The 13,826-nt window shown below is 35.5% G+C and overlaps 1 protein-coding gene across 8 annotated transcripts in view; it reads right to left on the bottom strand.

Annotated features, from left to right (window-relative positions):
- Positions 1 to 3,873: 3,873 nt before the first annotated feature.
- The window catches only part of LOC100010026 (ras GTPase-activating-like protein IQGAP2), a 270,208-nt gene continuing 260,255 nt past the window's right edge, over positions 3,874 to 13,826 (bottom strand). For 3 of the 8 annotated variants that reach the window (XM_056824762.1, XM_056824765.1, XM_056824766.1), the window contains 3 exons: positions 10,890 to 10,932; positions 8,774 to 8,888; positions 3,874 to 4,213 (listed from right to left, as the gene is read on the bottom strand). In XM_056824762.1, the coding sequence (XP_056680740.1) occupies positions 4,120 to 4,213; positions 8,774 to 8,888; positions 10,890 to 10,932 (252 nt within the window). In that variant the 3' untranslated portion in view covers positions 3,874 to 4,119. Of the gene's footprint in view, positions 4,214 to 6,747; positions 10,571 to 10,889; positions 10,933 to 13,826 lie in introns of all 8 variants that reach the window. The other 5 variants (XR_008917925.1, XR_008917924.1, XR_008917923.1 and 2 more) reach the window with 4 other exon arrangements.

Here is a 13,826-nt window from a genome sequence, read left to right as displayed (position 1 = left end):
TACTCAACACTTCTCAGGGGAAAATTAAGGGTTTGTTTTTAAACCAAGGTGATTTTCCATCTGTAAGAATTGAAATAATATTTCTACCTGGATATCTATTTTATAAAGTTTATCAGGAAGGGTAGACAATCATTAACCTGACCACGTGGATCCTAGCCTGCCAGTCTCTTCTTCTATCCCTCTTACCTGCTTGCTCTGTTCCCAACTTCTTTCCTCTTTCTTCTCTTCTCAATCTCCCCCTCTCAATCCCCAAAGCTTTGACTTTTATTGACATAACACAGAGGGACGAAAACCTGGTGTGACTGTGTTATATCAGGACTGTTTGATGGGCAGGTCAAACTACTCAGGAGGGGGAGGGGAACTTCCTTGACACACATGGTAATATAAACTTAATAGAAAATCCTAATGAAGGTAAAATAATGGAAATTACTGAGGAATATAAACTGAATAATAATAATGAAATTGTAAATGAGAACAATGATACCATGGTAGAGAATATAAGGACCAATGAGTGTAATATAAAAGCTGATGATGCAAAATCCTGGGAAAGTCATGTAATTCAAGCAGATGTAAGCTTGGATGGACAGGAAATGCCCAAACTTTGTACTGATGTTACTGTTTTTGTACCAGTTCTTGCAACTTTCCAAACTCCAAATAGTATTAAACCCTATGTTTCTGTAACTATTGAGGATCAGATATATGATCTTTTTGTAGATACTGGAGCCAGTAAATCAGTTTTTCAAAGTCTTCTTAAAGATTGTAAAGCTGTTGGTACTATGGATGTGATTGGAGCTACTAGAAAAGCAGAGAGAGTAGCAAACCTAAAATGATAACTTTAGGTCCTATATCTGTGGAGCATGCACTTCTTTGTATGCCAGTCTACCCCATGAATCTTTTTGGTAGGGATTTATTGTGTAAATTGCGAGCAACAATTCAATATACTGACACTGGGGATATATCAGTACAACACCCAGAAGAATCTGAAATATTTTCCATTGCTGTTCTTAGATTCAGTCTGTACAGAGAATGAGTTGGATTCCATCTATCCTATTCCTGAGGATATCCCTGAAGATTTGTGGTCAAAGTCTTCCACAGATGTAGGTCTATTGAAATCAGCTACTCCAGTAAGGGCAAGAACCAAGGAAAGACCATTTCCTTGTGTACCTCAATATCCCTTGAGTAAAGAAGCAATAGATGGCATCAGACTTATCATTGAGTCCCTAATTCAACAAGGGATCATAATATCTTGCTTCTTGGAGTATAATACACATATACTTCTGATAAAAAAGCCAAAGCTAGATCAAAATGGCAAAATTGTCTACAGATTCATCCAAGATCTGAGAGTTGTAAACAATCATGTAATAAAGATACATCCTATAATACCAAGCCTAGCTGGTATAATCTCTTCCATCCCAAGCCATGGAAGATATTTCACCATGGTAGATTTATGCTCAGTGTTTTTCTCAATACCAATCCACGAGGATTCTTAAAAGATCTTTGCTTTTACATGGGAGAAAATACAGTGGACATGGACTCATCTTCCACAGGGATTCTGCAATAGCCCAAGTCAATTCTCATAAATTTGAACAGAGACCTTAAAACAAAAACATTCAGAGAAAGTAAAATAATACATTTTATTGATGATATCCTCCTAGCATCATCATCTGCTAAAGTTTGTTTAAAAGAGAGCAAGATACTTTTGATTGAATTATACAAATATGGGCATAAAATCTTTAAGGCAAAACTATAGTGGGTAATACCTCTCCTTGAATATCTTGGCTTTGTGTTATCAGAGGGTTCAAGAAGTATCACTCAGAAAAGAATAGCTGATATGCAGAAACTGAGTGCACCTAAGACCAAGAAGCAACTCAGAGCTGTTCTTGGAACAACTGTTTTCTGTAGACAGTGGATACCTGGGTATAGTGAAATTACTAAATGTTTAACAGATCTTACCAGGAATACAGAACCAGTAACTGAAACTCAAACCTGAACATCTGCAAGCCTTAAGTAAGCTTAAGGAAGTGATTTTATCTGCATTAGCCCTTGGAATCCCAGAATATACTAAACCTTTTCAATTGTGAATGAGACCAAAGGAATTGCTTCTGGTGTACTGACACAGACGTTAGGACAAAGTTATCATCCAATTGGATACTATAGTTGTCAACTAGATCCAATTGCTATTGGTACAGTTTCTTGTCTAAGGGGTATAGCAGCTATAGCTGTGTTAGTCCAAAAGTCATCAGATTTAGTTTTGGAATGTCCATTGACTATATATTGTTCACATCAAATAGAAGCACTAATGGGGAAATTTCCTAATCAAGCATATTCGGACCAATGAATATCTAAGTATGAAATTATACTTCTAGATAGTGAAAACATCAAGTTGAAGAGGTGTAGTGTATTAAATCAAGCTATACTTCTTCCTGATTTGTCAAAGAATGGGGAACCATCACACGAATATGTAGAAGTAGTAGATCTAGTGGATATTCCTAGGATGGATTTAAAAGATACCCCAATTGGAAATCCAGACTTGATTGTATTCACAGATGGTTCTTCATATTTGTGTAACGGAATTCAAAGTACAGGTGCTGCCATTGTCCCAGAATTTGAGACACTGTGGTATGGATCATTACCTAGTAACCTTAGTGCTCAAGGTGCAGAATTGGTCACTTTAAATCAAGCATGTCTTCTGGATGATGGTAAAAGTGCAAATGTTTATACAGACTCCTGTTATGCTTTTTCCATTTGCCATGCTATGGGAAAGATCTGGAAACAATGAGGTTTTATTACTACATTGGGAAAACCAATTGCTCATGCAGAAATAATAACTGAATTGTTGGATGCTATCCAGAAGCCTAAAAAGCTATCAGTAATCTATTGTAAAAGTCAGTTATGGCAGGGATTCAGTCTCTAAAGGAAATCATAGAGCTGATATAATTGCAAAATTTGCTGCTAAAAATGCTCCATTGTATATCATGAACTTATTAACTATAGAATCTGATGATCTAGAAAAAAGCTTATGTAGACTTAAAAATACAAAAATGGAGGGAGAACTGTTGAGTTAGGAAAGAACATGCATGGCATATGAGTTGCAGATACTGTTGTTACCTAAAGACCTATATACATATGTGTGTCAAGCCATCCACAGAAGGGTCATTTTGATACTCAAGCTGTTATTGACATCATAAAGAGACAATGGGTAGTGCCTGGAATAAGCACTGTAGTGAATAAGATCTGCTCAAGCTGTTCTGTTTGCCAAAAATTCAATCAAGGGGCATTCAGACAGAAAGTTTTAGGTGGTAGACCTTTAGCATATTGTCCACTTGAGAGTCTGCAAATTGATTATATCAGCATGCCAAAAGCTAGAAGATACAAGTTTTATCTGGTAATTGTTGACAGATTGACCAAATGGCCTGAAGCTTTTCCATTAAATACAAATATAGTTAGCTTTGTGGTGAAAGTGTTGATTAAAGAAATTATACCTAGATTTGGAGTACCACTAACCATAGACTATGATAAGGGATCTCATTTAACCTGAAAAGAGTCTATGAGAATCTAGGAATAACACCAAAATATCATGTTCCTTATCACCCACAAAGTTCAGGTTAGGTGGATCATATAAATTGAGAATTCAAGACTATGGTGGGGAAGATCTATGCTGAAACTCATCTCAAATGGCCAGAGATTCTTTCCATAGCTTTGTTTTACCTACATACTAGACCAAGAGCAGATTTACATATATCATCCTATGAAATGCTCTTTGGACATGCTCCACTACAGGTAAAAACTTGTAAGACAGTTTATACATCTCTCTTAGGAGGAGATTGTCAACTTGCTTCTTACTTAAGTGCTTTACAAAAAAGACTCAAAGAATTACATGATAGGGGAGTATTAATTCAAACTGGTCCTTTGAATTATTGTATCCATAGTTACAAAGCAGGAGATATGGTATATGTAAAAAATTTTTACTAAAACATCAGCAACACAAGAGAGTTGGTTAGATCCTTACAGTTGTGTTAGTTTCTCCATCTTCAATAAAAGTTTTGGGTAGAGATTCATGGTATCATTATTCACATATCAAATTAGCACATGGTATAAATAATGAAAATGTACAAATCATCAAAGAAGAAAATGAAGAAGAGATTGTAGAAAGTTAGAATCATCAGTCAAATTGAGTCTGCTGTCAAAAAGATCAGTAAGTTGAGGACCATTCCTGTGGAAGAAAATAGAAGAGGTCAATGTGAATGAAGAGAAGAATTCAGGAACTACTAGACATTGTTAAAAGACTGAAAATTTATAAATTTAAAGAGTTTGAAAAATTTGCAATGAAGAAGATCACAGGATCACAGGACTAATGAATTAAAACTTTGGGGTAATATATTATAGCACAAAATAGCATAACACTTATTCACACACAAACACATATATTTATTACTATGGAATTGCAGAAGAAGAATTCTTCAAGCAAGAGAAGATAAGCAGAGAAGAAAAGATTCAAAGTAGTATTAAGTATATATTGCATGCAGCAGTAATATAACACTAATATAACAGTAACACTGACGTTACACTAGCAAAACAACATAACATAGCAAAAGTAACAACATAACAAAACATAAACATGAAACATAAATATGGTTAGGTTACATTGAATCACTACTTAAATAAATTAAATAATGTATAGTTAGGGTACTAACATTGTTATTATTAGCTATAGATAAGTTAGTTACTAACAAAATGTAGTTAGATGTTTTGATTTAGTTTAAGTATAAACATCTAGTTAGAAGAATTTTGATGATAGGGAGTAGAATTAAGTAGACAAGAAAATTAGATACTGACTTGTACTACATCATATATTACACAACAGAAATAACATATGACATCACATAGCAAACAAAATTGTAAATATATATGAAAATATATGAAAATAGTGTGTATAATAGGATTGTAAATTAATTGTATTATAGCGTATGTACATGTATATATGTAATATATATGTAACATGCATAAATGTTTAGTATATAAATGTGCATATGTATAGCTTACATGTATATTGTATGTATGTACTATATGTATATATGTATAAATTATGTACATAGGTCACTTATATCTATTGTTACATGTATTTGCATAAGTGAGTTTAATGTTTGGTTTGCTTTTCAGTGTAAAAGTTATGCAATGTTGTGTTTATTGTAATTTTCAAACATTTTCTCTAATGTTAAATTTATGGTTGGATTTAATTATTAAATTTGTTGTCACAAGGGATTTAATTTCAAAATTGCAAAATGTATTACTCAAGTAAATGAAATTTATGGTAGTTTACTTTTTACAATAGAGAGAAGACATTAAGGGAGAGAGAGACAGAAAGAGAGAGAGAGACAGAGACAGAGACAGAGACAGAGAGAGACAGAGAGAGAGACAGAGAGACCAGAGAGACCAGAGAGAGAGAGAGAGAAGAGAGAGAGAGAGAGAGAGAGAGAGAGAGAGAGAGAGAGAGAGAGTGCTCTGGTTTCCTCTAATCCAGTTAGAATTTCTAAGGCACCAGTCAGGGGAAAGGAGTCTGGAGATGATTGTTCTTTCTTAGAGATTCACATGGTGACTGTCTAAAAGGAAAGCAGTCTGAGATCTCCTGCACAAACTCCTCCTCCTGGGTTCCAGTTCCACAGCCAAGTGTCTTCACTCCAAGTCTGAGTGTCTTTCTTCCCCAGTCTGTCCTCAAGTGTCTGATCTTTCAGTCCAACTCTGAGTGACTGATGATGATGAATCAATGTGTCTCTGTTTCCACTATTTAAAGACCTTTTTATCTTATGTCATCTCCCCTAAATTTCACATTTACCAATCACAGCAGATGCTCCTCTCCAGGACTGCCTGCTCTTTTGCATGTGTGTCACAGACCTCCCAATCAATGTATGAAATGGGTGTTCATACCTTTTGTGGTTAGTTCACACCTTTTGTTGTTAGTACATACCCTTTTGTGGTTAAAATGGGTAGATCTACTTTAAATACTGGGTTTACACTTTGGGGATTAAAATATAAAAAATGGCCCTGTGGACATTACTAACCCCTTGTAGTTTAGTTTTAGTTAAAGTTTAATTAAGTTTAATACCTGGGTGGGTTAATAGAAGTAAATTCCTCAATCCCCTTTATACTTTTAATTAAATATACTTCTGTTATTTATTTTATTAGTGCTATCTTCTGTTACCTTTCTCTGAAACCTTTCCCTAAAACCTTCCCTATAATACTTTATAACAAACATTTTTAATATAACAGTAGGAACATTTGTTTCTCTACCTTTAATATAGAATTCTTCATAATATATATGTGTACATATAAATATATATAAATCATCCACTCAGAAACTACTAGTTATCTAAAATTATTTTTGAATACCTCTTAAAATTACAAATTAAATTGTTAGCTCATTAAATTCTCCAAAGGTTGCATACAATTTAACCAGTTTTGTTGAAATACATTCATCTTCATTTATGTGACAATTAACAAAGGCAAATGTGATGTTTAATGGATCTAGTGACAAGAGTTTCACACAAGATATTCATGGGCTTATACAGTGATATTTTGTTCTTCAGCAGAGGTAAAGGTACAAATTAAAGATCAATATAGGCAAAACATAGTAGCTTAAAATGATTCAGTATTGCAGAAAGGTTTTGACTAGATTAATACAGATAAACTTAAAAACTTTTTCAACTTTAAAGCAATCAGTAAGTACAATAATATAAAACAAATGAGAACCTGCAGACAGGAAGTGCAGTCGAAATCCTTTTCACAAATCCCAATAGACTTGTTCTATATTTTAGGAGGAGAACAAACTCAAAACAGTTAAATTTAAACTTCCAGACTTCTTTTAAAGTTTAATTCCTCCCCCCCAATTTATTATCCATTTAGATTTTGTTTGTCAGAAGTCTAAATTTCCTCATATAAGCACTCTACTCTGCATGTTGAGAGCATTTAAGACTTTTAGAACTTCGTCAAAATATTTCAGATTGGTTTGTCACATAAGCAGCCTAGCCTGTGGCATATACTTAAGGAGAGGGAAATAAATTGGGAAATCTCCATTGAAAATAAAAACTTCTAGGAAAAGAATTAAGGAGATCCAAACTGCACTTTTAAGCTTTACCAACTCAAACTGTTGTTTCATAGTTTCAAGCATGCCTTGCAATAGCATTTTTCCTGAAAGAAGCTGAATGGGGTTTGTTTACAGAGTAAACAGAAAGAAGCAACACTCCAAGGGAAAACAATAGTGTATTTGCATGTGAGAGAAAGAGTACTTCTCCTTGGTGTTTTGGGTCAAGAGAAAGAAGGAAAAAAACAGGCTTATTCCCCAAAACTGACTTTAAATCTACTATTTGGAAATAACTGCCCTCCCTGTGAAAAACCTTTAGTAACAGCCCTATAAACTAGGAGTCCAGGATCAGCTTTAAAAAATCTGCTTGAAAATTAGGTGTGGGGTTCTTTCTCCATGCTAAAAAATGCCTATGGCATGCTAGAAACACATACATGTTGTGTGTAAAGGGATTGAGGAGTAAATATTTTTATATGTCAACCTCTGTGGAAAAAAATGGCTAGGATTGGCAGGATCTTGTGGTGGGTATGGTCTTGGCAAGAGGAGGCTCCAAGCAGGGTGGACATTGGTGAGGAATGCTGGCCAATCAGATGGACAGGAGAAATAGCAGGCAAAGCAGGCAGCAGGGAGGGGCAGGAGCATAGGCACACTCTGCCACTGGACCCTTGTGGTAGGCAGCAATGGGGACAAACTTACTATCTTTACTGTAAAACTATCTGCTCAAAAATTTTTGAGAATTCATAGTCCCTTTTGTGGTTGCCAAAATGTGGCTTTGAAATTAATAATCAATAGCTAAATATTATATTTTATAAAATTTTATTAATAATAACTAAAACAAAGAACTGACCGATGGTGGCCTGTTCTCAGGTCCAAGAGAGCATGAGAGGAGCATGCGTCCACTTAAATACCAATAATGTGATCTCACCAACATAAAGACCCAAGATAGATTATAGGGAATTTTGCAAAATACTAAGATTGCCTCTCTATCCTCCTAAAGTGGTCCTTATGAACTTTATATTATAAATAGGACAGACAGAAGTCAGGATAGCTTTTACCACTGACCCAAGAGGGTTAGACTGCCTGACCCTTCAGGATTTGGGGATGGGGTCAGTTGTTAATCTTAGGGATTTCCTACATCCCACTTTCCTATTGCCTTACCCAACAATCCTATTTGTCATATCTTAAGTGTGTTCCTTAAGAATAAATAGTTGTTTTGTTATATCACGTGCTTGCCTTATAATATCCAGGGAGAGAGACCTGAAGCTTGGGGAGAAAAGGTACACTTTCTCCGCAAGGAGAGAGAATCAGTTTAGTCTTGGATCTTACATTCAACCCATTCTCTAAAGGAATGTAGTCTGTAACTCTGAAATACAACTAGTGTGGGTTTTACTAAGGAAAGACAGGGGAGAAACAAGCTATTCCCCCTCTCCACCTTCTGACTCTATTCTGTCTTTCTCACACTCTGGTCTCAAAGTAAACACAGTGGGTGACTTCATAATTCCCCATCCATTACACTTCTAAAGGGAAATTGCAATAATATGGGAATAAGAGGGAAATAAAAGAGAAAAATAAAAAAAAAACCAATGTTAGGTGCATTGACAAAAATCCAGTTATGAGGCAGTCCCCTTTTGGTATAAGAGTGTATACTCAAAAAAATGCATTCAACCTCCTCTCCCACCAATAGTTCATATTTACCATAACTGAAAGTTCACTCTGGATCTTTTGGTACAGCATGTGGCCTCTGTAGGCATCTTCGTGGCACCTTCTCTAAAATGTTTACCTTCTGGATTCTGGGAGGTAGTCTCTTGTTCTAAATTAGGTTCAAATTCAAATCAAAGTTCACAACTATAACAGAGTCTTCCTGCCTGAGGATGATAATAACACATTCCCCCTTGAGGAGGATATAGCGGTACACATAGTAATCATACAGGGATACATGGTCAAGTCATAAGGCATATGAATCAGTGATAAAAAAAATCCAAAGAAATTTAAAAATAACCTCTGTGTGAATTATAGAATATCAAAAACACAACAAATTTTGGGACAGAAAAAAAATTCACAAATCACATGTTCTTGTAGAGATCTATGTCCCATAAGCCTGAATTACAATCACTCAATAACCCAATTTATCAGTCTGGACTATAGTAAATTGCCACATCATGAAAGAAAATAGAAAAGGAGACTAGATATCAAAACAAATGGGAAATAACATTCCCTGATTTGACCCATTTCTTCACTTTTCCTGGATAATGGAGCCAGAACAATCAATGTTATATACTTGATATAGTGTGTGGTACTAGTTAGTCCTGCATTTAACACATTCAATTTTACTTACTACATCTTGAGAGATGCATGCTCTTAGAAGAAGAAGCAGAGAGAGAGACATCAAGTTGGCAGTACAGTCAGTTTAAATACCCATTTTGTTCTCAGCCCAGGTAGGTATCTCTGGTGAGATTATAGGGCATTCTGGGAATTGCCAAGGACTTCTGGGGATGGAAGTCTGGGGTTCAAATCTCCATTTTTATATTCCGTTGTTTGATCCTTATTGGGAAAGGTTTCCCCCAAAAGGATCATGAAAACATAATTAACTTAAAGATTACAATAATTTGAGGATAAGAGGAAAAGTACAAAACAAATAATTGCTAGACACATTGACAAAAAGCCAGTTAGGGGGTAGTTCCCTTTGGCATGAAAGTATACATACAAATAAATGTTCAATCAACCACACCCAAAGTTCATTCTTAATCCTGTCGTGTAGCTTGTGGTCTGGAGGCATCTTCATGGTATCTTCTCCAAACAGTTCAGTTTTTGGATTCAGAGATGTAGAATGTTTTTTAACCTAAAATTTTTCTCAAAAGGAATTTAAACTTTGCAATTTAAAATAGTAATATTTTTACATTCCCCCCTTGAAGAGGGTGATAGAAAAACACAGGGATCATTTAGGGATGCATGGCTAAGTTATGAGGTATATGAATCAATTGGCAAGAGAAATTAAAAAGACATCAGAAAAATCCAAATAAAAAAGATAATTTCTGGAAGAAAATATAGACTATCAAAGTCTTATGTGTAAAAATTCTAAGTAAAGGAAAAATAAATCTATAACATGTCCTTGAATCAGGACCCAATTAAAATGATCTAAGCAAGTAAGCATTTACCCAGTCAGTAGCCAGGACTACAGAAAGTTTGCCACACTATAAAAGACAGAAAAGGGACTAGATTATAGGAGCCAGGTTAGGAGCCAAGTTTGGAATACTTGTCACATACTTTGTATTTTCACAAAGAATGTGGATACAAGGAAGGCCTACGTCTTAACATGTGTTAAGCTTCGCAACCTTGAGTCTTCACACTAGGTTCAAGTCCTTTGTATTGGCTTAGAAGTATATTAATCCTTCCTGGATTGGTTTATTTGTTGACCTGAGTGCTCTTTTGGCACAATTCGGGTTTAGCTTTGCTTCTTTGGCCCTGTGAAATGGCTCTTTTGTATATCTTGTCCTGGAATCAGACAGAATCATTAAACAAAGTCCCATAATTTTTTTAAACAATTAGTGGCATAATTTTTATAGTCTCAGTCTTTGGGGGCATGCATTGACATTATAGCAAATGTATTTTAAACTTATATTACTGCAAAATCAAAAAGTTAAAGAAAATCTTAATACTGGTGACATGTGCTTAAAATATAAAAAGGAAAAAAACTGAAATAGTATATTGCACATGCAAGAAAATATAATAAAAGTTTAAAAAATAAAAATGTAGCTTATAATCATTGACACACTGTGTCAGCTAAGCAAATATAGAATGCAAAGTTTCTCACCAAAAATGAGATCCATTTCCTCTTCAAATCTGGGCATGATCCACTGTGAGTATAAGCAAATGAATATTACAAAGTAACAGTGTTTTTTTTTTAAATAAAGAACAGTAGTACAAATATGTAGGTATTAATATCCCCCAAATTCTCAATAGTCCAGTTAATTGCAATAACAAACAAACCCGCTATAATATTTCACATAAGTAACTGTATGGTATTTTTAAAAGCCTATGAACTGTTGGATAATTGTCACAATTTTACAAATGTAGCAAATCTTTCAACCTTGTAAACATATTTAAACAAAGTAAAACTTATTTTGGGTTTTGAACATCATCAAGAAATCTAGATATCATTGCAAAAGTTGTGGCAGAGGAGTCTAAGAAAAACCGAAACCCTTGTACTGTTGATGTTGGGTAAAGTGAGCTGAAGTTATAAATGAGAGATGCTCCTCTTTTGGGGGGCCACCCAGGGGTACTATATACCCTGGGATTAACTTCCCAGCTTCTGTTCATATTTTTCTAAATGTGGGAAGTGGGGGTTATATAACTGTATTTCACTTTAGCTACTAAAATGGACCTTACCTCCTGTTAGGGGCAGGCAAAATGACCAGAGATTGTTAAAAAAAATTCTAAAAACCATGTCTAAAGAACCCTTAAAATCAATTTGAGATATTTAAAAACTCACTAAATTTTCCAAATGTTGTTATAGAATTGTAGCAATTTTCTGGTGGAGTCCATCTATCCTCTATGTGACAATTTACAAAGTCAAAAATAGAAAAGCTGTTTTTATATGGGCTTACTCAATAATGTTTGTTCAGTATGGTTATAGGGGAAAAGCAACAGAATATAACAGTAGTTAAAACCCAGTACATTAAAATGATTCAGTATAACAGAATAATATTGAATATAGTAATATATGAACTGAAAATCACAAATTTAAATCTTAAACAAAACAATCAGTAAAATGCAATAGAGATTTTATAAAATGTTGGATTTCGAAAAGCCTTAAAAATATAACCTCCAGTCTTTTTAAAGTTCCTTTTTAAAAAAATCCATTTAGATGCCTATTGTCAGAAGGCAGAAATTTGGTAAGGGGTAGGCAATGGGGGTTAAATGACCTGCCCAGGGCCACACCACCAGGAAGTGTTTGAGGCCAGATTTGAACCCAGGACCTCCCATCTCTAGGCCTGATTCAATCCACTGAGCCACAGAGCTGCCTCCCCATAGTGAGGGTGGGTTTTTGGAATCTCAAAGTTTTCCAAAGAATTGCAGGGAGTTGAATTTTTCCCCTTACAGTCAGGTGATATTAATAAAAGGATCAATGCAGTCAAAAGATATCCTTTTAAATCAGCCATGCTTGTAACTTCCTGTTTGGAAAAGTCTCTTCTTTCTCCTCTTTCTCTCTCCCTGTTCCCCTTGCCCCTTTCCATGTGGAGGCTAATTGTAGCCTAAGGAAAAACCAACCCCGTTTTTACCAGCTGGTTTTTGATCCTGAAGAAACTGGATATGCTACCAGCAGCCTGGGTCCTAGGGCCGGGGCAGGGCTGGGCCAGGTGAGCAAGAGAGAGACCAGGAGCAGGAGCCCGGAGCCGGGAGCAGGCAGGTAGGAGTGAGATGAGTCAAGAGGCTAGCTAAAAAGCCTTGGAGAAACATGGCTTAGAAATCATTATCTAGGCTATCTTTATTTTTTAAATTGATTTTTCCCCCTATTTGGTCACCATTAACAGTAACAGTTAAATTAGTTTATCTACTAAAAGTAATATGTTTTTAGAGGTTTATTAAAGATTATTAGAAATCAAGGATAAAGAAATACAAAATAAGAAAAGCCTAGGGCTGATAAGCCCATTCAATTTCACTTACTACATCTTGAGAGATGCGTGTGCTTAGAAGTGGAAGCAGAGAGAGAGACTAAGTAGGCAGTACATTCAGTTTAAATACCCATTTTTGTTCTCAGCCTAGGTGGGTATCTCTGGTGAGATCATAGGGCATTCTGAGAATTGCCAAGGACTGGGATTGAAGTCTGGGGTTCAAATCTCTACTTTTACAGTACACTCTTATCACCTGGGTTTAAATCATTAAGTAAGAAGTCTATGTGGTCTGCCTGAGCAGCAGCTCCAGGATAGTGGAGTTCTCACAATTTCATTTGTAATTGTCTGATATATGTGACAATGGTTGTATCCTCTCCTAATAATGAAGTATAGGTAGGGGTAATTGGTTATGCCTGAATAGGTGGATGTCCAAATAGCATCTCAAATGGGGAGATGTGTAAATCACTTCTGGGTCTGCTTCTGAGATAAATAGGACCAGAGGTAGAAATTCAGGCAATTTTTTTTATAACCCTTACCTTTCGGCTCCAAGGCAGAAGAGTTGTAATGACTAGGCAATGGTGGTCAAATCACTTGCCCAGGGTCACACAGCTGGGAAATGTCTGAGGTCAGATTAGAACCTAGGACCTCCTGTCTCTAGGCCTGGCTCTCAATTCACTAAGTTACTCAGCTGTCCCCTCAGGCCATTTTAAATGAGTCTCCATACATAATTTGCCAATCATAGTTTTAAGTTTTTTAAATCATTTTTTCAACTTGGCCAGAGCTCTGGGGCTGATATGGTGTATGAAATTTAGAAGTTATCTCCAAACATGAATAAATTTGCAATAAGACTGAATCAGTAAAATGAGCTCCTTCATCTGAATCAATATGTGCTAGAAGGCCAAAACAAGGAATAATTTCTTTGGTCTATGCAGTAGGAAAGACTTTAGGCCACCTGGTCAGCTGATCGACTATGACCAAACAAAATTTATACTGTCCCGCTTTTTGCATAGAGATAAAATCAATTTTTAAATGCTCAAATGGTGTGTAAGCGAGAAGATGTCCACCAAAAGCTTTTCCATTAAAAGCATGCTGATTAAAAGCCTGGAAGGTAAGACAAGCTGTACACACTTTGAAGG

Source organism: Monodelphis domestica, chromosome 3, assembly GCF_027887165.1.
Source record: "Monodelphis domestica isolate mMonDom1 chromosome 3, mMonDom1.pri, whole genome shotgun sequence".
Classification (NCBI taxonomy): Eukaryota; Metazoa; Chordata; class Mammalia; order Didelphimorphia; family Didelphidae; genus Monodelphis; species Monodelphis domestica.
Note: the sequence above shows the minus strand (reverse complement) of the source record. Positions and strands in the feature narration are given on the sequence as shown.